General features: G+C 35.2%; 1 protein-coding gene across 1 annotated transcript; it reads left to right on the top strand.

Annotated features, from left to right (window-relative positions):
• Window positions 1-146: 146 nt before the first annotated feature.
• On the top strand, window positions 147-25877 carry mfsd14a2 (major facilitator superfamily domain containing 14A2). Its single transcript, XM_056478607.1, has 12 exons — window positions 147-330; window positions 2431-2526; window positions 8180-8242; window positions 8531-8658; window positions 12148-12262; window positions 12467-12685; window positions 14841-14954; window positions 17321-17392; window positions 17549-17661; window positions 19983-20080; window positions 21608-21774; window positions 23946-25877. Exons 1-12 carry the CDS (start codon window positions 247-249, stop codon window positions 24156-24158), a joined length of 1482 nt encoding a protein of 493 aa, XP_056334582.1. The 5' UTR covers window positions 147-246; the 3' UTR covers window positions 24159-25877.
• The last annotated feature ends 209 nt before the right edge of the window (window positions 25878-26086 follow it).

Genomic DNA, 26086 nt, shown 5'->3' with positions numbered 1-26086 from the left:
GGTAATAAGCACTTTGAGTTCACTAGCACGGGCGAGACAGTCAACCAATCAAATCACGAAGAAAACCACTCCCGTGTGACATCGACCAATCAGAGGCCAGCATTCGCAAACATGGGCGGAACTCTCCGCAACGACGAGAAGGACAGGAAGTCGCGTATCCTAGCGTGGATGCTAACGGTAAACTGTGATATTTAGCCACACCTCGCAGGTCCAGCTCCCACAAACAAGAATGGATATCAGTTAACGATGACTGGAGAGAAAAAGAAGAAAAAGCGGCTGAACCGCAGCATTCTTCTAGCAAAGAAAATCATCATTAAAGATGGAGGCACTGTAAGTAAAACATTGCTCTATGGCTGTTAGCCATATGCTAGTCAGGGATAGCAAGCTAAGCCAGTGTTTTCACAAGATGAGCTGTAACAACTAAGTGGCAATAATTAAGTGGCAACCTGTCACACACCTCATGGTGGTTTAGTTTTGTTTATGATGTGAACTTGTATATCTCTATTATACGGTGAATTGAACAGAAATCTATGAGAGACAATAGATTAATTAGTGAGACAACAGTGAAAACAAGCAGCCAGCTGGCGAGAAAGCCAGCCACATCGATGATGCCTTGCGTTTGTTCCAATTACTTGGAAGTTAAACCAGAAGGATGAAATTAGGGTAATGAATAAATTATGCGAGATAAATCTTTTTTTATGACGACCATTAGCGATAGAAGTGAGTGTCCCACCATCATGCTTTTCATGACATGTTCTGTTTGACAGCTCAACGGATGTGTGCTTCATAAGAGTGACGTGCTTTGTATGTGGATTTCATTGTAAAACCTTTTAAAAAGAGTCGATTGAGCATTAAAATTTAAAGACAGCTGATGGCCTGTCAAATGTTGTCTTGAGGAATTAACTGTGATGAATTCACATCATGATAACCTGTATTTGTAGTCTATGGCATTTTAGGAAACACTTTCTTAGACCCCTGTTTTATTGACATTGGTGTGCTTTTCATGGTGTTGTTGATTGATAGTGTATTCTGTATTTGTAACATTGTTTGCTGTAGTAATGATTGAGCTGTTACTCTTACTGTATACTTTTATATTGATAATTTATCAACACTTTTGCATGTTCTTTGTTTTATTAAAGTTAATTATTCATCTCCTGAAATTAAAGATGCACCACTATATCGGCCACAGATATATATTGGCAAATTTTACATTTGATAACTGATGAACCATTTTTTAACATCGACACATTGGCTTTAGCTTGAAAATAAAATATTATTAATGGTTTTAGTTAAATGCACTTTTTGAGTGGTTTATCTCGTACATAATCAAATGTAAAAAAATTTCAAAGTACAATAAATACTTTACAAAACTAATTCAGTATAAAATGTTGTCATAATTATAATCTTTTAAACTTTCAATTATTTAAATCCTGATCTGTTTCATTGCCAAACGTTCTAATAAGCCCTCAAGGGACATGTGGAAATTGGCCAACAGGTGGGCCTTGTATTTCTACTGCGGAGACACCTGGACACAAAGAACAAAGTCAAATTTCGGGAATGAAATATTGGTTCAATTCTGTAATTTGGATTTGATATGATCAGTTTAATTAAATAAATCAGAATTTCACTTTAATTTGATACATTTTTTATGTAAAATTAATTTAACTACTGTTTTCATCATCTTTTCACAAACATCCTCCTTTCGGGTTGAGAAATCCTGGGCTAATAGTTAAGTGCAGATGAATGATCTGTTTGCACCAGGCTAAATTGTATGTTTTCTATGAAAGTAAGCATTCATTCATCGACCAATCCTCTATAATTTAAAGACTACATATTTTTCAAGTCCAGCTATGTAGGAAGGTATTTACACTACACCAAATTAGGCTGTACATAGCCAGTGCTTTCTAATCATTTGCAGTATTTAAAATTATAGTGATTAGCCTGAAACTCTCGGAAATCAATTTGTAGGTTACGCGTAATAGATCTAGAATGGTTGATCATATCCCGATTTACTATAGTTACTATATTTGCAAATGCCTTGCAGACCGAACAGAAAGATTAATGTGTGTAGCTTTATGTTGTGTTAACGTTTATACCCGAGTACCATGAAGTCACTTTCCATGTTCTGTGTGCACAATAAGGTTATTGTGGGTTGATTTAGAGCCAGACATCCATTCGATATTTGTTTTTCCAAAAGTAAAAGCTTTAGCAGTACACTAGATAAGAGCAAATAAGTGTGTGATAACAAGTCTAGAATTGTTGGCCCTTTGGACTCTTGCCTATCATAATATTGTTTATTTAATGCTTGTAATAAAAGCATCGTGTGTATAAAAATGACATTTGCTCAGTCTGTAATGTGTAATCTCATTTGTTTTCTTGTTAAAACATTCAAATTTCTTTCTCCTGTGTTTTGTAACCCTCCTTGTTTAGCCACAGGGGATTGGAGAGCCCAGTGTCTACCATGCTGTGGTGGTTATTTTCCTGGAGTTCTTCGCCTGGGGGCTTCTCACCACTCCCATGCTTGCGGTAAACCAGTTTTATTCCTCATTGCCCTCATTCTTGCTTTCAGAACAGAGTGAATTATGAGCCATGAATGTTTGCGTTCATCCTCAATTGCTTTTGTGTTCATATCAAGGAGTGATATTTTCCTATTGCCCAGGCCTGAGGAGCCTTGTACAAATGTATGAATAAATGAATACTGATCAAATGGAAAGGGCAAGATGATGCACTCAGTTTTCATTCGTGAAAAATGCATTGTGTCAGCCGAGCATAATGGACCCAGCAGTATTAGAACAACATCAAACGGTGGCATGCTAATAATGACCTTTTTATTCTGAAGCCTGACCGGAGGGTTTCTCAGGCCACATGCTTGTAAATGATGCTCAACCTGTGATTTTACTTTTTATCATGGTGCCAACTAGGGCTACGTGATACTGGGGAAATATGTGATATTTATAGCATATCCTTTGAGAAAAAAAACAATATTTATGTAATGAACATTCTGAAATAAATGGGAATTTCATACTTTTATGATGTTGGTCTAGCCCAGGGGTGCCCTAACTCGAGATGCGTCCCAAATCGCATACTTATGCACTATTCTACACCGTAGTGCATTCACACTGAAAACTCTATAAAAAAAAAATGCTGCACTTTTAAATATCCGGATGCTGCACATATTCAACTGTTAAAAAGAAGTGTGGAATGATGGACACTTCACGCACTTTGCCCATGTAACGGAAGGGGCGACGTTTTCAGCCACTGATGTTGAATTACTTTTTATTTTGTGAAAGCAAAGTTCTCCTATGAGAGTGATTTCTAGCGCTCCCCGGTGGTAAGTGCGGATATACTTAAGGCAGGTATTAATTGGTAGTTTGATAATTTATTTCACTAATATGGCTGTCAAATGGCATTAGGGAAACGGTTTGAATTTCCACTTTGTAAAAAAACGTTGCAAAAAACATACATATATTATGCTGTTAAATGTGTAAGTGCATAGTGTAGAGCTATTATACTAAAATCATTTTTAAGTGGTTTAAGCAAAGCTGTGTGCCAACAGTCTATAGCTAGCTTCTAATAGTAAACATTTAATAATGTTACTTTTTATGATCGCACTTCTTGAAAACAACGCAGAAACACTTGGGTTGAGGTTCTCCCTTTGTACGTGTCATCAGAGGTGGAAAACTTTGCCTATTAGGGCCTATCTTTTGTTCAAGTAGTAGAGGATGTTACTTTTGTTTTTAAATCTGCCACTATGCTGACACATTGGCATTTGTAGCTCCGCCCACTTTTGAAAAGTGGTCTGGAAGCACAATCACATTTGAATTTAAAGCAACAGTCCCAAAAATGGCACAATTAGGATCAAAGCTTAAAAGGGGCTATTTCAAAGAGTTATAAAACATTATTTGTGAGTTATTTTGAGCTAAAACTTCACATACACACTTTAGGGACATCAGAGATTTATTTAACATCTTGAAAAAGGGCATAATAGGCCCTCCTTTAAAAACGAAGTGAAATTTTTTACAAATTTTAATGAAAAAAAATATTTGTTTAAACAGAAAAATAATTTAATGTAGCTTCTTTTAAAATCAGGGATAATGTATTTCCATGTTTATTGTTTGTTTAGCTGAATTATTTCTAGAGATTTGCTGTACTAAAGTATAAATTTTATCACATCAGTATTAGCAAATATTGGCATTTGTTTTGTTAGTATAGTCTGTTAATTCAGCAGAATGAATTTTAATATTTTTGAAATGGTTAAACATTAAAACCTGACAACACGAACAGTATGGAGTAATAAATTATCAAATTGCCTAAAATAATGAACAAAAACATTCAAGAGTTGCCTGATCTTGCACAATACAATTCCTTTCACTTTATTTCTTATTATTTTTTGCATTTACACACAGGACCGATTAAGATTCAACACGAAGTTTGGTAATATTTTGATTCAAGCGTTTATGCTTATTTTTTGTTTTCAATTCTTGATGGTGGCTGTAATTTTAATAGTCCATGTCTTGTATATGGATTAATTGACCACTTGTTGTCCTCATTTGCTAGTGTGGGAGGAGGATTTGCATTTACTGTGTGCAGTTGAGCCAGAGAGTCGCCTCAGTGCTCTTTGCTCTGGCCTTTTATTTGATTAGTAGCCGCTGATACTGAAGCACTAATGAGCCTAACAAACCCTTCCAGCTCAACACCGCACTGACAAGTCTTGGGTAACATCTCAGTGAGCGCCACAGTTCTGCTTTTTCAGACAATGCAATCCAGCTCTGCTGCACTGCCCCTTAATATATCAAATTAACGCAGCAGGTGAAATGTGTGTTCACATGCTTTGTTTTTCCTCTCCCAACAGTGGGAAGGAACAGTCTGTTCACAGCATTCATTCTGGTGTTTAGAGTGGGGAACCAGGTGTTATAGAGCAATTTGGGTTCTATTTAAATCCAATAAAGACAAATGTATCGGAATTGGGTTATTTAAATTGAAGTACGAACATAGTTCTTACTAATAATTTTTTAAATCGGGGAAAAAAAGCAAACGATAAAAATGGGTATATAAACACAGCAAATTTTCTTTTACTGATCGTTGTGCATATTTTGGATTCTACAGATTTCAGTTTGTTCAATTGTTTACATTTTCACTATATTAACATTGACCAAAAAAAAAAGTAAGACATTAAGAGTTGTCTGATCTTGCACAATACAAATGTTTCCCTTTTTAAAAATGTATTGTTATTCTATACATTAAAGTCCAAAATAAATCAAAACCAACCAAAACATTTTTGTTAGCTCACATTGCTAGTTTTTTGGTGAATAATTCATCTGTGCATCTCATTAAGAAAAAAAAATAGTTCGCCCTTGTAATCTAAAATTGAAATCTGAAAATGCACTGTTTGTTTTCAATTCAGTTTTCAGATTATGTGACTTTGAGGCACTGGGCGTGGTTAACATACTTAACCATGCCTCTTCAGCTGCCAGTTTTGACAACAAACAGAAATAATGAGGAAGAGGTGTCTAAACTCTTCTAAAACTCATTTCCCCATCTTTCTGAATGAAATGCCCACTTTAATATATCCAATCAGATTGCAGTAGATAAAACAAGCCACGCCCGCTGTTTTTTCATTTAATGTTCTGTTTCTCTAGGAACTGCATTACAATTAGGGGCGTCAAAATTAATTGGTTCAGTAATAATCACAACCGGTTATTACATGTTGACATTATCTCATGTGTGCTATATTGCAGTAGCTTACTATGGCGAGGGAGGCAAGCACGAACCCCAACAACTTAAAAACGCAGAAACTCTGCACAATTCACTGCGTGTGAGTTTGCTGGACAGCCTTTCACTGCCACTAATGCGTGTCTGCAGGGCGAGTTTTCTTGTCTGCATCTATCATGGATCAGCTGTGATCGCCGCTGCTGTTTAGCAGTGTGACTCCTCTGTGAACAGCACCAGCGTATTGGAGCCAATCGCAGACTTTTCTGTTAAGCGTGTCCAATCATAGGGGTGTAAGAACTCACTCGTCAGTGCTCAAAGCGAGCGGGATATTTACATTTGTTTATTTGCTATAAATGCTCATGTTGTTCTGTGCATGTACTTAAAAGGTACACTACATATATCGGACTGCTTGTATTTAAGGACAAAATTGTATTACAAATAATATATAAATATAAATGTATTTATAAATTTTAATACAAACATTCTTGTGCTGTGAAGTAAAATTATAAAATTGTGTATTGAAAGCATTGTCAATGCACCGATGGCATGAGGATCGTAACCGAACTGTGAGACCAGTGTAGGTTCACACCTATAGTCACAATCCAAAAAAAAAAACGATCGCAACTTCCGGTTCATATGGAGTTTAAAACACAGGACCGGTCAAGATTCAACACTAATTATGTGGACATTTTGACTCCACATTAAAAAAATAAATGTTTAAGTATTGTTTGTATTGTACAAGTTTTTTTAAATTTTTTTTTTCAGTTTGTTCAGTTGTTTACATTTTCCAATCTATTAACTTTGCCTGATAAAGTATGACTCAAGTTTTTTTTTTTTTTTTCTCTCTCTCGTGAATCTAACCTATCGACAAGCAGAATGATTTTGCAGGATAATATGTAAGGAATCATTTGTTTAGCACGTTCCAAATGTTCAGCTATAGTAATTTAGTAACTGCCTCAGGCTACAATTAGTAGTTAATGGTGGCATATAAAATGAAGAATTAAACATTACATTGATTGTACATTTTAATGTGAAATAAGCCCTGTATGTAATGTTGACCTCTGTGAACTGAAAACGTTGTCTTTGAATTTGTATGCAGGTTAATTGATTTGTGTCCTGGTTACAAGAAAAGTGATCTTTAGTTGGACTACACTGTAAAACATTGACACTATTGTAAACTGTGTGTTTAATGATTAATTAAGCTGTGAGAATCAGTACTCCTTTTAGAGGCTTGTATTTTCCTTCAATTGCAAATGTCTCAAGTCTTGCCTTGTTCATTATTATAGGTTGCTCAGTCAAAACATGTTTTGTGCTTGTGGTTGTTTTAAGCTTCAAGAAAAAAAAAGAATAACAATAACAACAAGCGACTCTCATCATTTACCTAGGAAAACAGTTTAAATGTTGACTTGTATATCAAACCTAGCTTTGTTTCTTGCTCATGTTATTTGGCATCCTATGCTATGAATGTTTTTTTTTATACTGTTGTAATATTTCTTTAATGTTGGAAATGGATTAAAAGTAATTTTAAGTTTCTTCTTTCTTTAGACTAATGTAATTTCAACAAAACCTAACAGAAAACAGTCAAACATCTTCTGCAGATTTGTACCATGTAAACATGGTTAATTCTTTTTTTAAATTTTTTTATTAATTAATATTTATTAATTTATATGCACCAATTTAGCAATAAACAATAAAAATAATAGCAGATAGGTTTATATATATATATATATGCAGGTAGGTAAGTATGTATAGTATAGATTACATTGTAAAAAAAAAACAAATGCAGGGTTCCACACAATTCCTTCATGTTGTTCCGACACAAACAAGTTAACTCAATTGTTATACAAATTTAAGTGGATTGAATATGAAATAATTAAGTTGTCCCCTAAAAGCTCAGTACAAAAATCACAGTACCTTTAAAAAATGTAATTTTTAAAGACATATAGCATATTCTGACATAAACTAGAGGATTATAATAATAATAACAGCACTTCAGAAAGCATGGACTTCCATATATACAGACACACTCGCCCACACCAACATATCTTGTGCTTGAGAGAATTTTTTTGTTGATGTATAGGGACTAAATAATTAAAATGAAAGAAGTAAATAAGCTTGCAGGGGTCACTTAATACTTTATTAAACAAATAAAAATCAATCCGTTTGTTTTGTTGATTGTAAAGAAATGTACAATAATGTGGCTCAATCAATCAGGACCAAGATACTATCTGTTTTTAAGTGCATTATAATACGATGTTGCTTCTGAACTGTAAGCCAAATCTGTGTGAAATATTTGTCACATAATCGCTCAATTGCCAGATGTTCCATAACACAAACAAATAGCGCCTCTTATTTGATACTATGGAGTGAAGCTTGTTAATCATTATTCATACTGTGGTTATTCTGTACTCAGAAGATGATCTCTTTGCAGCGTTCACTTATGCTTGTGCCTGTGTTTTTGTTTTAGGTGTTACATCAGACATTCCCCCAGCACACATTCCTGATGAACGGACTTATTCATGGAGTCAAGGTAGGACGTTGACTCCAGCCGTTAACTTTTCCCTTCCCAATGTTAAAAGAGATAAGAGCTGGACACACTTACGGTTGCCATGTTTATTCATGATAAACCCAGCGATGCCCTTAAATACAGTGAAGTGGGAACAGAATGTACTCATTTTAAACTGATTGATAAACAATATGTGATTAAATTTTTTGCTGTGACCTATGAAGAGATCTCAATGGGCTCTGAAAAGCCCTCGTGACCAGACGAAATGTGTCATTTAAAGGGGTCCTGTGTTTTTTTTGTGTGTTTACTCAGGGCTTGCTGTCTTTCTTGAGTGCTCCATTAATCGGTGCTTTGTCAGATGTGTGGGGTCGGAAGTCCTTCCTGCTGCTCACGGTGTTCTTCACCTGCGCCCCCATCCCGCTCATGAAGATCAGCCCATGGTGAGAGCCTCTAAAAATCAAGAACAAAGCAGACACACAACTCACACTGACAGGACCTCAAAAGTACAGTACCTACAACTTCAAGCTATAAAGGACTGTTTTATTGACTACTGTTTAAGGTTTTTTAGAACAGATCTATAGGTGACCGGATGTTTACACAGATCTGAAGTGGTTTTACTTTTCGCACTTTCATAATTATATTATTAATAAAATAATAAAACCCTTTTTTTTATGATATTCATACATGGAGTATGTTGCTTAATAACAGAGAACACGGATATGCCTTTTCCTTACTAATAAATATAAATAATGCATAAAAGTATAATATTAAGAAAATTTAGCAGTTTATATTGGTTTATTTTATTAGTTTGTATTGATGAAATGCCTTTTATGTTTAGTACAATTATAGTTATAATATAATTTATAATGATATAATTTATATTAAATGTTTACAAATATTAAAGAGCCCATATTATGGGTTTTTGAAAATGCCCTTCCATGTAGTGTGTAACACAGCTCTAAGTGAAGTGAAATATCCAGCTAAGGCTTAAATCTGTAAGTGTACAGTGTTTAAAACTATTGATTCATCTATAAAAGAGTCGACTCATAGTGCTTCAAACGAGTCGTCTTGATAACGAGTCATTAGGTGTTTCGCGATGACGCAGCCACGAAACACAAGCCTCGCCAGTAGTTACGCGCGCAAACCAGGGAGATTTGAAACCTGCGGCCCCGCCCACTAACACAGAAAAAACACTAGACACACACACACAGACGCCGCCGGTCGAATGAAGTCACGCTGTGCTCAGATGGATAATATTGACAGTCTCTACCCAAAGATGAGTTGTTAACCTGGTACAGTACACGGGGTTACTCTTTATATTCTCTTATCACATGTAAGCCAAGTTAAAAACGTGACGCGTGCCGCTTTGTTTACGGATTTAACGTTAAAGGCTTTTGTGAGCTCGCGTTCCACTGCCGTTTGTCGTTGCTATGGCGATCGATCGTAAGCTAGGAGACAGGAGACTCGTGTCACTTTCCCTAGTTCTTCTGAGGAGCGTTGTGTGTGTGTGTGTGAGAGAGAGAGAGAGAGAGACTCGCGTCGCTTTCCCTAGTTCTTCTGAGGAGCGTTGTGTGTGTGTGTGTGTGTGTGAGAGAGAGAGAGAGAGAGAGAGAGAGAGAGAGAGAGAGAGAGAGAGAGAGAGAGAGAGAGAGAGAGAGAGAGAGAGAGAGAGAGAGAGAGAGAGAGAGAGAGAGAGAGGAGAGAGAGAGAGAGAGAGAGAGAGAGAGAGAGAGAGAGAGAGAGAGAGAGAGAGAGACTCGCGTCGCTTTCCCTAGTTCTTCTGAGGAGCGTTGTGTGTGTGTGTGTGTGAGAGAGAGAGAGAGAGAGAGAGAGAGAGAGAGAGAGAGAGAGAGAGAGAGAGAGAGAGAGAGAGAGAGAGAGAGAGAGAGAGAGAGAGAGAGAGAGAGAGAGAGAGAGAGAGAGAGAGAGAGAGAGAGAGAGAGAGAGACTCGCGTCGCTTTCCCTAGTTTTTCTGAGGAGCGTTGTGTGTGTGTGTGAGAGAGAGAGAGAGAGAGAGAGAGACTCGCGTCGCTTTCCCTAGTTCTGCTGAGGAGCGTTGTGTGAGTGTGAGAGAGAGAGAGGGAGAGAGAGAGACTCGCGTCGATCTCCCCAGTTCTTCTGAGGAGGGTTGTGTGTGTGAAAAAAGCCTTACACTATGAAGCGTGTGTGCACTGTGACTACTTTTATATAGTTGATTACCAGCTGGGCATTTCACTCTGTCTCGTGCTGAAGCCTGTCACTGTCGACCAATCGCAGCAGGCTGTCATCGGTCCAATCAGCGCAGATTAGCTTCGCGCTGAGGAGGGGGTTGGGAACAAATGAATCGCTGAACGATTCATATGGGAGTCGTTGGGATAATTAGGTAAAAATAAATGCAGATTATAAGACCATCAAAGTGTTTTATGACCTTGCATGCATATTAGACTGTTGTTGGAGACCCTTACAACCTAAATATGACCCTATTTCATGTATAATATGGGCTCTTTAAATTATATTAAATGCATATAAAAATAATAATCAGTGCTTCCCACATGTAGACTTTACTTGGGCGGGCCGCCAAGGTATATTGACAGCCACCCAAGTATATTTAGTGACGTATTTTTTTTTTTATTTCTTTATTTTTTTACTATTATTAACATTTTTACACTTTTTAAAAAAATTATTATTATTATTATTTTTTTTTGTATCCGTCCAATATAACCAAACATCGCCAATAGATTAAGTAGTTGAAAATCTTCTTGTTTACCAGTTTCTTTCTGTGTGCGAGACCTGTCAACACTCCCACAGACAGTCTAACATGCTCTGCAGACCCACAGATGCTCCTTTTTGGGACTTAAAATTGTCCAGCCCAGGTTTTTAAATCTCCTGAAATGTCTGGGATTCAACTTTTGCTTTCGCTTTCTAAAGCTCGTATGCATTTTTGCATCACCTTTTTACTTAAGCCTGGCTCACGGGTCGGGAGAAAAACATTAAATAATTCATTTTTTCTAAATCTAAACAACTCAGAAAAGCTTTACTATATACTCAGAGGACGAAGTGCCGCCTTTAAGTCTATACTTTTTAATCTTGTAATTATGATCATTTTTAGAGATATTGTCTGTTTTAAATTTTTCTGTCATTTATTTCTCATTTGCTGATTATTTTAATAATTTGATGATGTTAATATATTACATTGGCTATTTTATATACATATCTAAAATGCTTTGGCATTCAAGTTTGCTTTGAACTTGAGAGAGAAGCTGATTTTACCTGTCATTGTGTGAACATGGCTCCTGAATAGTAAAAAAGTGAAGGAAAGGAGAAATTGTGGATTCCTTTATTTCTATGTCTTTTTTTTTTGTTTACTTTAACACATTGAAAAGAAACAGTGTAAAACAGTGTCATAATAAATACAGTTATTATTAAAAATTAAATTGGGTTTTGTTTGTCGCATATAGTTAACTATTTATGTGATGTGGGGAAATGGTGCGTTTCAATTTGGCTACTACCGCAAGTATATTTCAAACCTGTGGGAAGCACTTCTAATATATAATAATTATTTTATCATTATTTATATATAACACTCAACTACCATGCAAAAATATAGTTTAAAAAGGGGGAAATCCAGCAACACTTGGAGTAAAGGAGAAAATCTAATAAAATAAGTTAAATAAAATGATTTATATATGAGTGTTGCTGGAGTTTTTTGTGTTTTTTACTATGTTTATAAAATGTGAAATAGTATATAAAATGGTTCCTCTTGCTGTTTAGTATTTAATAAAGTTAATTGTAACTTGTATTGCAAAAATCTAAAATATATTTTATAAACTTTCACATGTTTGTATTAGTGTTTTTCTTTTTTTTTTTATCACTTCAATCATTCTGAATGCTTTACTGTGAACTTAATCCAATGTTTTCCATCTTCTCATTCTCTCCGTCTGATCCTGCAGGTGGTATTTTGCTGTGATCTCCATGTCTGGAGTGTTTGCAGTCACATTCTCAGTGATCTTCGCGTATGTGGCTGATATCACGCAGGAGCATGAGAGGAGCACAGCGTATGGCCTGGTGAGCAGAAGCATGTCGTAACTCAGAATTATACAACAGCTGTAGGTGCAAGAGCAATTTCTCTATTCGTAGTGCAGACATTGGTTTCCTGTTATTTCGACAGCTATCTGCAGTTTCCTCTATTGCATTTCAAATTAGAAATGGTGTTAATTGCGTCAATGAATGTTTCCTTCGCGGTCTGAAGATTTTGATCTTCTTTCACAGGTGTCAGCCACATTTGCAGCTAGTCTGGTGACCAGTCCGGCGATCGGGGCGTATTTGTCTGAGGCGTACGGAGACACTCTAGTGGTGATCCTCGCCACAGCCATTGCTCTGCTGGACATCTGCTTCATCCTGGTGGCGGTTCCTGAGTCTTTGCCTGAGAAGATGAGACCAGCCTCTTGGGGAGCTCCTATTTCGTGGGAGCAGGCAGATCCATTCGCTGTGAGTCTATAATGCCTGTAAAAATGCAGTCATGATATGATATGATAAGATGACCTTGTCATAGTTTTGTCACATGAGCAGGCTAAATGCTCCTGATTGGTGGTTCAGATTTAAGATTCAGGGATTGGTGATGGAATAACTGAATGATCAGTTAGTGTTAGGTTTGCTTTAATATGTATAATATACATCAGGGGTTACCAACATGGTATAATCTCCACTCTCTCCGATGTCCGACTAGGGGCAACTACAATGGTTAGAAGAATGTTGGCTATGTTAAAATGCTGTAGATTTGGTAATAATTTTAGTAAAATCTGAAAGTTGATCTGTTACACAATTGATTGACAAACATGGTACATTGTAGTGCACGATTTGTTAAAAATTGTTAGTGGCTAGTGAAACTTTTGTAGAAGTGATCAATTGAAAATGTAAATAATTGCAGAAATTTATAGAAATAAAGTGTTGCATATTGATTTTTATCTGTTTCCTACCTTGTTAAATCATTGTTGACAACTGTTGTTAGAAATCATTAACATGATCAGTGTCTTCACATAGATGAATACCATTAATTATTAACAATAACATATAATTAAAAGTACATTGAGCAAATTTGTTATTTGAGAAGTGTGTATCAAACTGGTAGCTCTTAACATTATTCAGTACCCAAGAAATAGCTTCAAAAAGGTTGGTAACCCCTGATATACATCATTCAGAAAGATTTAGTTGTCAGTTTTGTTTGTTTTTTTTTCAGATTTGAATTCCTGACAAAAAACAAACATATTAAGCACAACAGTTTTGAATATTGATCTTAACCATTAATCTTACACCAAAACCGGCAAATGTAATTAAGTGCATTGCATAAATACCTGAGGATTAATGTTTTTAATATTGGGTTATCAAGGTACATGTGTATTCTGTACAGGTTTTTTTTAAATAATTTTTTAACTTATTCTATTCATTTTTTTTTTAATTCTTTTCTCTCTTGGATAAATGTAATTTCATCTTGTTTAGATCGTATGGGTGGGAATAATATTTGTTTACATTTCTCTGTAACATTACTTTGTTATATCTGTAAAAGTTTAATAAACAGATCAAACAAAATAAAGAAAAACAATAACACCAAATCTGCATATTTGAAATTGAATGTGAAACTGAAGACTGGCAGACTAGTGTAAAGCTGAGAATCCAGCTTTGCCATAATAGGAATTATTGGTCATTTTAAAATATCTAAAAGGGTTGTTTTAAGAATAATTCTTTAATTTATTATAATATTTTGCAATATTACATTTTTATTATATATTTTTATATCCAAATAAATGTAACTTTGACTGCTAGAATAAGACATAAAAATATTCTAGTAATATTTTAGTTTGTGTGTTCATTCATTTATTTATTTATTTATTTTATTTACTCATTAACCTAGTTAAATCGCATATAAATAAATAAATAAATTAGGTTAACTAGGCAGGTTAGAGTAATTTAGACAAATTATTGTAAAAAAGTAGTTTGTTCTGTAGACGATTGGAAAAAATATATAACGGGGCTAATAAATTTTAACCACCTTAAAAATTATTTAAAAAAAATTAAAACTGCTTTATTCTAGCCAAAAATAAAACAAATAAGACTTTCTACAAAAGAAAATAAATTATAGGAAATACTGTAAAAAGTTCCTTGCTCTGTTATATTACATTAGGGAAATATTTAAAACATTAAAAAAAAAAAATCACTGGAGGACTAAGAGTTTTGATTTCAGCTGTGTGTATATATACAGTATATAATTGCTTATTGTAAAAAAATTTTTTTTTTGTTATTATATTTTATTACAAAATAAAATGAACACTATTACTGTTGTTTTACTGTTATTATTATAATATTTATTATTGTTATATTAGTGTTTCATATATTTTTAATTTTAAATAAATAATTTCCTATCTGAAAATGCTATTTGCTTGTTTGTTCTCGGGTTGCCTTGTTGACTCACACCACAACCATTGTGAATATCCTTCCTGAAAGAAGAACAGTGAGCTTGCATACAGCAGCTGGCATTTGAAGGATGGCAAAGAGGCTGTTCGTCATTAATTAAATGAATCACGTTGCTGTGCTTGTGCCCACTCTTTCTCTCAGTGTCTCATGCTCACTTTGCATTTATTGTTTGCAGTCTTTGCGTAAGGTGGGCCAGGACTCCACAGTTCTTCTCATCTGCATCACAGTCTTCCTGTCCTACCTGCCCGAGGCGGGACAGTACTCCAGCTTCTTCCTCTATCTCAGACAGGTACGCATGCCTTTACACTACACACAACTGGAAAGTTTTTTTTTTTTTTATGTCGTGGCATGTACAGGGTGGGCCATTTATATGGACACACCTTAATAAAATGGGAATGGTTGGTGATATTAACGTCCTGTTTGTGGCACATTCGTTTATGTAAGGGGGCTTGTAAATGACTCATGAAAGAATAAAGTTACGTTAAAACACCATTGTTTTTTTCATCCCAAATTCCCAATAAGTTTATTAAGGTGTATCCATATAAATGGCCCACCCTGTAGTATTGTCAAAACTGTTGATATTTTGATATATATCAAAACTGAAATGATACAATATCACTTCCCCACATTGTTAATATCTGTTTTTTTGTGCATCTTTCACTTAGTTTGGTAATGAGTGTTTTTTATTTTGAATTTCAAATAACAAAAAATGCATGTTTAAAACACCGTATCCATCTACAAAACCTGAGTTGGTTATGTGAATACATGCCATTTATTTGTTTATAACCAGTTGTTCACTTGTCTTCATTATTGTTTTAACTTTGTTTCTTCACTAATATTGGAATTGTGAATCATTACTTTTATTAGGATGCTACATAACACAATTTATTAGAACATTAAAAGGTTCAAAACAATGTAAACATCTATTTTCAATTCTATTTGTGTGTTTCTACTTATTTTTCTATTTCTTTTAGTTTTTTTTTTTCATTTAATTTCATTTAAGTTTCAAAAGATTAGCATGGCAAGTGGAAATCTGAAGGAAAATGGAAGAAATTAAGACACATTTTTAATGAATACTTTGTGGTATCAGAAATGTTATTAGGTTAAACGTTTTACATTTTAAATTTAAAGTACAAAGTTAGACATTTCGGTCACACCATACAGTAAGGTTCATGCTAGTAAACCAATTTACTAACATCAACTAATAATGAACAATACTTGTACAACATTTATTAGTCATAGATCAACATTTACTTATGCATTATTAAAATCGAAAGAGAGTTAACAAGAACTAACTAAGAAAGGCTGTTTTTTTCATTAACTAATTTTAACAAATATGAATAAATACTGTAATTAATGTATTGTTCATTGTTTGCTCATGTTGGCAAATATATGAACTAACATATATACTAATGGAACCTTATTCTAAAGTGTTACCGAAATTCCAGTGTCACACCAAAACTCGTGGCATAAATTCTGTTGTTGCTGTTACTGCTTAGTGCAGGTGTCATGAGTATGCAAACACCCAAACCTACTTGTAGCTTAAGCAAATACCCCAAAAAGCGATTCGTGTGAGTCATATTTCACACACTCCCTCACCCTTCAAGCAAACAGTACATAGAACAGTTCTAACTGCCTGAGATGGTCATGTGATTTGATGTCACTCAGCTTCTGCAGTATTTGAAGTGCATGTGCTTTGCAGAAGGCCTTTTGTTTTGGAGTGTTTTGTGGTTTTTGTAAGCTGCATGTGCTCAGTGATGAAGCTGCATATGAACACTGCAGTTTCTTCGATTGTGTAACAGTTTTTTTTTTCCATCCACACTCGGAAATTAAGCTGATTTTTAAATTAGGAAACAGCACAGCATTTATTTCACAACTTTGTTTTTACTGGAACAAAGCTAAAATGAAACTGAAATGAAAAGTTAAAAATTAAAATGTTGCAGAAATATTAGAAAAATTTGAATTGTAAATAAACCCTATAGTACCTTATAAATCATGCTGAAATCACGTGAAAGAGTTTTTATACATACAATTTTTTTATTATTAATAATTTTATTATTCATTTTAAGAAAAAGTTTTAATTGAAGAATTTTTTTTTTATTCTTTTGTCGTGTTTTTCTTTTTTTCATAATTTATCCACATTTGTTTTTTTTTTTATTAAAGGAACACTTCACTTTTTATGAAAATAGGCTCATTTTACACCTCCCCTAGAATAGGGGAGTTGAGTTTTAACACATTTGAATCCATTCAGCCAATATCCGGGTCTGGCAAGAGCGCTTTTAGCTTAGCATAGATCATTGAACTTGATTGGACCATAAGCATCTTACTCAAAAATGACCAAACAATTTCAATACTTTTCCTATTTAAAGCTTGACACTTTTGTAGTTACACTGTGTACTAAGACCGATGTAAAACGAAAGCACAGGTGCATTAATATTGCTAATGATCTATGCTAAGCTAAAAGTGCTCCCGCCAGACTATTTTCAAAAACAGTGTTGAGTGTTGGAGCGTTTCTTTAATACAGCTAGAAGAAAACGAGAAATATGTTCAAACTTTTGAGTTAATATTTATTTTATTACAAATAAACCTGTTTTTTGGTTTTAGTTAACTATAAAAACCCTATTATAACTCTTCTCTTTTGTTCTGAATTCCCAGGTCATTGGATTTACATCAGAAACAGTTGCTGCGTTCATTGCAGTGGTGGGAATCCTGTCCATCTTGGCTCAGGTTTGTTTCTTTTCTTGCATTGTAAGTTTGTACGGCCTGCCTCGGAGCAGCACAGCATGTGTTCATTCATGCTAATCTGCTCACTCCGCTTCAGGCTTTGGGTTGTAAATGAAAATCGGTCATCATGTGGTTGTAATGGTTCATCTCTGTGTGCAGACGGTTGTCCTGGGGATCCTGATGCGCTCCATAGGGAATAAGAACACTATCCTGTTAGGCCTCGGCTTTCAGATTTTACAGCTGGCCTGGTACGGCTTTGGCTCTCAGCCATGGTGAGTGCATCATCTAGAAGCCCAGCAGAGGGCAGCAGACTCTTCATTAGAAATTAGACTTTTCAGTTCACAGTCTTTGATTGGATTGTCAAGGAAATTAATCATATTGTAGAGTTTCATTTACTTCAAGGCAAGACACTGCAGGGGATCAGGGTAAAGTAAGTTAATCAATAGTTAATTATCACCATACCTCTTTAGTTGATTACATAATTTTTTTCAAAAACATGCAATAAAATTGCAATTCTTAATGTAATGATTACATTTGGAACTGTGGCATTATATAATTATACATGCATACTTTTCTAGCACAAACATCTGAACATTGGGTGAAGTTAAAGTATAAAAACAATTTTCAAAACATGTATTGTAATTGATTTTGACAGGCATGAACTGGAGTGAGAGTTTATGCTGAATGTTTACTTTAAAGTAGACTTCATTTATTTATAGAGCACATTTAAAACAGTCACAAGACTGACCAAAGTGCTGTACATAAGACTAAGTAAAATAAGAAGACAGATTAAAAAAAAAAAACATAACAGTAAGACCAGAGACTAAAAAAATTAAGAAATGTAGCAGTAGAAAGGACTATTCAAATAATATTAAAAAGCCAAGCTAAATAGGTACGTTTTTAGCAGAGATTTAAAAATAAAGATGTAGCCATTCTAATCTCAAGGGTCAAGTTGTTCCATAACCGAGGACCCGCCACAGAGAAAGCTCTGTCCCTCTCTACGTTTTAGTCTGGACTGAGAAACTAATAGAAGATTTTGATCACTTGATCTAAGAGATCTTACGGCAGTGTAAAAGTGCAACAGCTCTGAGAGATAGGTTGGGGCTAGATTATAAATGAGTTTATATACCAGTAAAAGCACGTTAAAATCAATTCTGACCACCTAAATGTAATTACTGCCAGACTCTTACCATAAAACATATTTTCTTGGAATGTGGAAGTTTAAATGCAACTAGACAAAAGTTTTATAAGGAGAGTACTTTAAAGGACGTTTTTAAAAAGTTACCACCAGGTAGAATCTTAAATTATTTATCAAAAATTAAACAAAATCTTATTTAACTTTGAATATATTTTTTATAAAATTATTTGTCTAAGTAACGTTTTTTTTATTGTAAAACAAATTTGTTTTTATCTGAAAATATTTTTATGTATATCCATTTTGCCATGAAATAGCCATAAGTTGCTGATGTGGCAAATAAATAAATAAATCAATCAATTCTGAATTGGATGGGCAGCCAGTGGTGGCCCCTTAGAAGAAGGGCTAATGTGGTTCTATTTCCTGCGATTGTGAATAAATCTAGCAGCAGCATTTTGGACCAACTAAAGTCAAGAAATTTGGGATTTTAAAAAGCCACAGTGCATTGTGGTAGTCTAACCGTGACGTAATAAAAGCGTGCACAGCCATCTCTAGTGTGGTGGGATTTAAGAAATGTTTGACTTTAGACAGCAAGAGGAGTTGATAAAAACTAGAGCCAATAACCGAACTGATATGTTCGTTTAGTTTTAATAACTCATCAAGGATGACACCAAGATTTCGTACACGGCGGGGATCTGAAGGTAGATAAGCAGCCCAGATCTAGGCATGTGGCCTGAACCTTATCAGTAGGGCTGAAGACAGTCACCTCAAGATCATTTAATGTAAAAAAAATTGTGGGGTAGCCAGATTTTAATCTCATCTAAGCACCTTAGTAAGGTACTAAGAGCGAGAGGGTTAGTCCTCTTAATATATGCAAGTAAATCCGGATGTCATCAGCATAGAAATGGATAGACACCCCATGACTTCTTAGGGTGGCCCCTAGCAGAAGCATATATATAATGAAAAAAGTGAGGGAGATAAGACAGCCTTGAGGGAGGCCACAAGTGAGATCAGCAAATGAGGATGAGAAGTTACCTGATTTAACTGAGAATTTTCTATCAGATAGGAAAGACTTCAGAATGAACAAAAAATTGTGTTATTGTGTGACAAGTTTGTAGAAAAGAAACCATTTTGACATCTTAAATTGGTTAAATAAGATGTTTTACAGCTTTATACTTCCCTGAAACATTTAAGAAAAATGAAAATGGATTTCATTGATTTATAAGAGTTTGTCCTGCTTACGTGACCAGTTTTGTCATGGCATTACATGCATCAAGTTCTCTGACTGTGTCTCTTGGCTGGAATTCGAACAGACAAGTAAACATGACCTCTGCGGTTTGTGTGTTTTGGATCAGCACATGTTCTTGAAACCAGTTACACATCAGATTGTTTGTAAGGCCATAGGAAGTCAAAACTGCAGAATACAGTTAAAGCTGTGCTGAAAATTGTGTATTTAAGGATGATGTGGGCTGCTGGGGCCGTTGCTGCCATGTCCAGCATCACCTTCCCAGCAATCAGTGCCATTGTGTCCCGAAACGCAGACCCTGATCAGCAAGGTGAGACACACACACACAGTCACACTACAGTAACATCAACCAAACAAACAAAACTCTCATCTGATTATGTTCCTACAAGAAGTCCTGGGATATTTTATTTTGATTCATTGCAATAAAGCATTTAATATACAGTGTGTTATTCAGTGGTCTCCTCACTTGTAAAATAAAAATACCAGCTTGACTTTTGATTTTAATATCCATCTATTTTTTTTTTTATTTGATTTCCATTATATAAGCAGGATAGTGTTAAGTCAGTTAGTCATTATTAACAGAGCAATGACAGGCTGACCTTTATAAGCTGTTTAATAATAATAACAATTATTATTATTGTTATTATTATTATTATTATTGTTGTTGTTGTTGTTGTTATTATTAGGGATGCTGTGCTGTGAATTATGATTGTCAGTGATTAAGAATTAATTAACTGATTAATTCTGATTTTGCTGATTCATTATTTTCACGTTCTGGCCTATAGTATAATATTTATTCATATGATTTATTAATATTAATTTATTTATTATAGTTGCGTATAATTATTGCTGGACTGATATAAAATCTCCCAGCCGACATAGTAGTAGATTATTTAGTGATATCTGGCAGTACAGATTGTTTTGATTCATCTGCCTTTTGTCCTGTTTATAAACGAATTTTAACATTTTTGCAAATAAAAGCTTGATTCCATTTCAGAAAGTTGTTGCATATTACAACTACTGAAGGTTTATAGCTTTTACAAACTTGTGAATGTCCTTGACACTTAAGGTGCAAAATCAGATCAGTTGTGCAAAGAGATTCCACTTCACGAGTTCAGAGCTTATAAACAGTAGTTTTCATCAATGTTGCCCAATTCAAAGTTATTTTACTCAAGAGACACCGCTTTTACACACCACATGAATGCAGTGTTTTCTTGCCCTCTTTTGATTGACAGGATCTAATCATCCCTGATCATTGGCTGTCTTTAAGCAATCAGTAATTGCTTTTATTGGCTGACACCAATTATTTGCTAATGCATTGGTGCGTCTCTATATACAATATTACACTCAAATCATTGTTCAGTTTCAGACCTGTAAGATATTTTTGATTGTTTATTATCAGCAAATAAAGTATATTGAAAATAGAAATGTATTGCGAAATGTATTTATATTAGGGTTTTTTTTTTTCAATATATTTTGTGTATTTTAATGTTTATTTATTTTAATGTTTTATCATGTATTGTAATCCATATTGAAAACAGCTGCTGATGGTGCTGCCAAATCTGTAAAATGTTTTCATTAATAAAACCTTTTTATATATAAAAAATTAAAGAAATAAGTAGTTTCTAATAAATAATTTAGAAAAATACATTTTTTGAAGCATTTTTTTTAGTCTTTACTGTCATTTTTGGTAAATTTAATGCAACCTTTCAGATTAAAAGATTTTTCTTTACAAAAAAAAACAACTTAAACTGTAGCGTATCATTAAGTGATAATGACAAGTAGTAATGTTTACCCTTGTCAATACATAATGCATGTGTTTCTGTGCCTGGGTAAGGTGTGGTTCAGGGGATGATCACAGGAATCAGAGGACTGTGCAATGGTCTCGGTCCAGCTCTCTATGGCTTCGTCTTCTACCTGTTTCATGTGGAGCTTAGTGAAATGGACCCCGCAGAGAGTCCAGAGAAGGGTGTCAAACCCAACATGGCCAATCCTACAGATGAGGTGAGTGATGACACATTTTGGTATGCAAAATATATTTGGAATGTTCGTTAAATCGTCTGATAATTGTTTAAGGTAAATATTGTATTATGCCATCATGCCTTGTTGGTTTATAATCCTGCAATAAATAACTTGTCTGCCAGGAGTCAGGTAAACAGCTCATTCTTTAAGCGAACATTTGCCTGTATGGGAATTTAGGTTTGTGTTTATGGAGTTATTTAGCAGTGTTTAGCAGCCTCTCTATGTCCTAATGCTCACTATGTAACACAATGGATTTAAATGGAGGCAGTGTTAGTGTGAGTGAATAGCAAAATGAAAGTAAGATACACAAATAACATTAAGCTATACAATTAAATTGTAGATTTGGTTTAATGTAATTGTCAGAATGGAGACTCCCAGCAGTTATAAAAACCTAATTTAGTATCTGCTTTAATCCTTCTTTTAAAAAAAACAAACAAAAAAAAAAAACAATATCGCTCCTAAATGGCCTCTCCCTGATCTGTGCTCCTAGTGCCTGTCAAATAGGAAATTTGATGTATTGAGGGGCTGCTGTTACACGAATAAAAATATAAGTAAAAATACCAAAAAATGTAAGCTAGTTCTGTATTTAAAAATATGCATTAAAGGGATAGTTCACCCATAAATGTCAATTTATTAAATATTTACACTCCTAGGTGCTTTCAAACCTTTGGGTTTTCTTCTGTTGAACACAAAATAAAATATTTAGAATAAGCTGAAAACCATTGACTTCAATAGTAGGAAAAATACTATGCAATTGAAAGTTTGCCGGTTTCCAGCTTTCTTCAAAATATATATATTTTTTTTTCAACAGAAAAAAGAAAGTCAACAGGTTTGAAACAATTAAAGGGTTAGTAAATATGACAGTTTTCATTTTTGGGTGAACTATCACTTTAATTGTTGACACAAACATGAAAGTCTGAAATAAATATTAAAGTTCATTCATTTGCTTGCTTGTTTGTTTGTTCGTTCGCTCATTCGCTTGCTCGTTCAAAGTAACACTTTCCCTGAAATGGAAACAAAAGGAATATACTTGCTGCGTCCATACCATATATATCGCAAACTTCCATGCAATATGGTATGTTAAAAACAGTATTGGGCTGAGTAGGATGTCCACAATATTCGAAAAGCAGTAGGCGAGAAGTACCCTACTACTACTGGAGAGAATCTGTAGTGCACATTTGATGGAGGTGATCCCATGATGCCACGTGAGAGAATTCATGAATGGGAGTGAAATGACTGGACTGGCGGGGCAGGTCACATGATAATGACAAATGGCAGATGCAGTATATCCGAGCTCCATTCTTACTACTCTCATTCATACTATATAGAACATACTTTTCTAACAGTTGTGTAGTAAATTCAAATTCAGCACCTACTCAAGTAGTAGGCCAAAGTGTCAGTTATCAGTGAAAATTAGTTTAAACAAAAACTTGTCTCATCAGAGATTGGCAAAAATCCAATATTGACCCTTTTTACAAGACTGTCATGAAGCGTTTTATTGTCATCTAAACATTCAAAACTTAAGGATTTAAGATGTTGATTTTTTTTTTATTTTTTTATTTTTTTTTAATTAATATTACTTTTTTTTATACTTGTGCACATTTATATGCCTTATATAATCGTTACATCAAATTACAAAAACTGAATTACCGTTTGTGTGAGGCGTTTAAAATGCAGCATCAATAGACAGGACAGTAAATTTGATGTTCTCTCTTCTGGCTGCCGTTGTCAGTCTGACACAATTTTTCTCCTTTTTCTGAAAGTCTTGATAACACCATTGTGGAGTTTTTATTTATTTATTTATTTATTTTTATTATTATTTCACCAAATATGGTTATAAAAAAATTCACCCATTCACTGTGCTCTAAGTTTACCCAACTATGACAACTTCCGCTAATGAGAAACCCAGAAATGTGAAAAGGGCTCATTGTGCATCTTTTCAACTTACCACATAGACTCCGACTCAACTTTATTTACATGGTGAAGTTCCATGTACACATTAGCAAGATATTACTACACAACATACAATACATAATTTTGTAGGTGCATTTTGTAGGTGCGTCTCCCTCCCCCCTGGACTATGTATTATTTATATACGTGTATGTAGATATGTATTATGTACATATACAAACCTCTCAGTATCTGCTCCTCAGAGTGCCATCATCCCCGGCCCTCCTTTCCTGTTCGGGGCTTGTTCGGTGCTGCTGTCTCTGCTAGTGGCCCTCTTCATCCCAGAGCACAACGGCCTCAACCTGCGGCCCGGCAGCTACAAGAAGCACAACAACGGCGCACAAAGCCACTCACACAGCTCTCAAGGCGGACCGTGCGAGGGCAAGGAGCCTCTCCTGGAGGACAGCAGCGTATAACCACACTGATGAGGGGGGACGGGTACCCACCCCAAACCCCTCACAGCTTCTTACACACCCTGTCCTGTTCCCCCCGCAGCTCAACAACATGAGCCGCAGGAGCCAAAGCACACTTTACAAGTGCGGAACTGGGCCAACTGGGAGCTGAACCTTGGCCCTGAGGAACAGGAAGAGTAGCGAAGGACATCTTGCCTTGCACAAGTGAGGAGAATTCAAGCAGACGCCCCTGTGATGACAGACTTGGTGAAGGTTTTCCTCATTTTTACTGTTACATAGTTTGTTTTTTCTCCCTTTCCGATTTTCAACAATGTAAATGATCCTTGTCCCAAAGACCTGGTAACTGTAATAATAGGGAACGTGTCTGTCGTGACGTCACAGGCTAACTTTTAATGTGCTGCTTTCTTACTGGTTCCTCTTGGTTTTGTACTTAACTGATTGAAAGGCACTTCTGGAGAAGAACGTGTCCCTTTTGTTTTGTTTTTTGAGGAAAAGCAATCAAGAAACGACAAGAAAGAAGGTCATTGGCATCATTTCATGCAGATCTATCATGTTTTTGATCAAATTGTACTTCCTCTACATTACATTGTGTCAAAATTCGTTCAGGGGGAGATAAAGTTGCCTTTAAGTGACTTTTTATCGCAATCACCAAACCCAGATGAAGACGTCGCTCTGAGAAGGGTCAATCGTATCGCTCTTTTTCAGGAGCCTGCGCTTATTTGGTTTGCTTTCATCGCAGTCAGAGCTCCCTGTGAACGTCAGCACTGCCACCATACGACAGGCTTGCAGGATTACGAGTTTACTGACGGCACGCATTAGTTGTCATATTTACCGCGAGCACTGACGTGGGCGGAACAGTGATTGGATGAGCTCCGCTAGATCCAGTCGATTAATATCACACATGCTGCTATATTGTAGGATGTACAAGGTTACAAAGTTCTGTGGTATTATGCTAGACTCTCAACGTGGTATTTCTATTAGAGCTGAGCTTTTTCCGGCAAGTCGTTGTTATTTTAGACCTCCCCCGATTCTGTGGCCGATTTCTATTTGTGGTGCTTTTTTTTTTTCTTTCTGGTGAGACCAACTTTGAGTACTTTTATCAGATCTCTCAAAATGAACGTTTAATTTTCCAGAGAAAACCTCAAGTGCATTCAGATCACTTTTTTTTTTTTTTTTAAACCAATCTGTTTATTTGCTTTTAGGTGCCAAACCTATGACTTTATTTCTGTCTGTGTGTGTTTTTATTCATTTCTGTGTTTCACTTCCTGCTATTTGTATGGGTTCTCTTTTTTATTACTGTTTTCAGGACAAATCCACAAGATGTTCCACAGGCTTAGTCATTGTGACTTGGTTTTTAGCTGACGTTTCGGACCATTTACGTTCTTTGAAAACCATGTAAATCTTATTTAAATTGGAGTGAAGGATTTCTTTCATATTTTTGCTTTCATCTGTATGACCAAACTTGATTGGAATTTTGTGTTGAATATCCTTTTAAGGAACTGAAGCAATGGTTATCTTCAATGTTTTGTACCTGCAGATTTACTCCTCTCCACTAGCCACTAACATGCAAAGAAATCTGGTGTTTGCCTATGAAAAAAGCCAATTAATTTGTGCCTAAAATGTGCTCTAAAAGAATAGAAACCGTATATGTGAATGGTGAACCGGCTGTAAATATTAGGAACTAATTGAGAAACTATTTATTAAAAGTTTATTGATATTGAGGCCTTTGTGTGTTCTTCAAAACAAAAATCATGATGTAAAAATAATGGCTGGTAAGATTTTCCTTCCCTTTGTTAATCAGGGGTCACCACAGTGGAATGAATCACTAACTTATCCAGCATATGTTTTACACAGCGGATGCCCTTCCAGCTGCAACCCAGTACTGGGAAACACCCATGCACACTCCTTCACGCACATACACTATGGCCAAT

This window comes from Danio aesculapii, chromosome 2, assembly GCF_903798145.1.
Source record: "Danio aesculapii chromosome 2, fDanAes4.1, whole genome shotgun sequence".
NCBI lineage: Eukaryota > Metazoa > Chordata > Actinopteri > Cypriniformes > Danionidae > Danio > Danio aesculapii.
The sequence above is the reverse complement of the archived record's forward strand: the minus strand, read 5'-3'. Positions and strand labels throughout refer to the sequence as shown.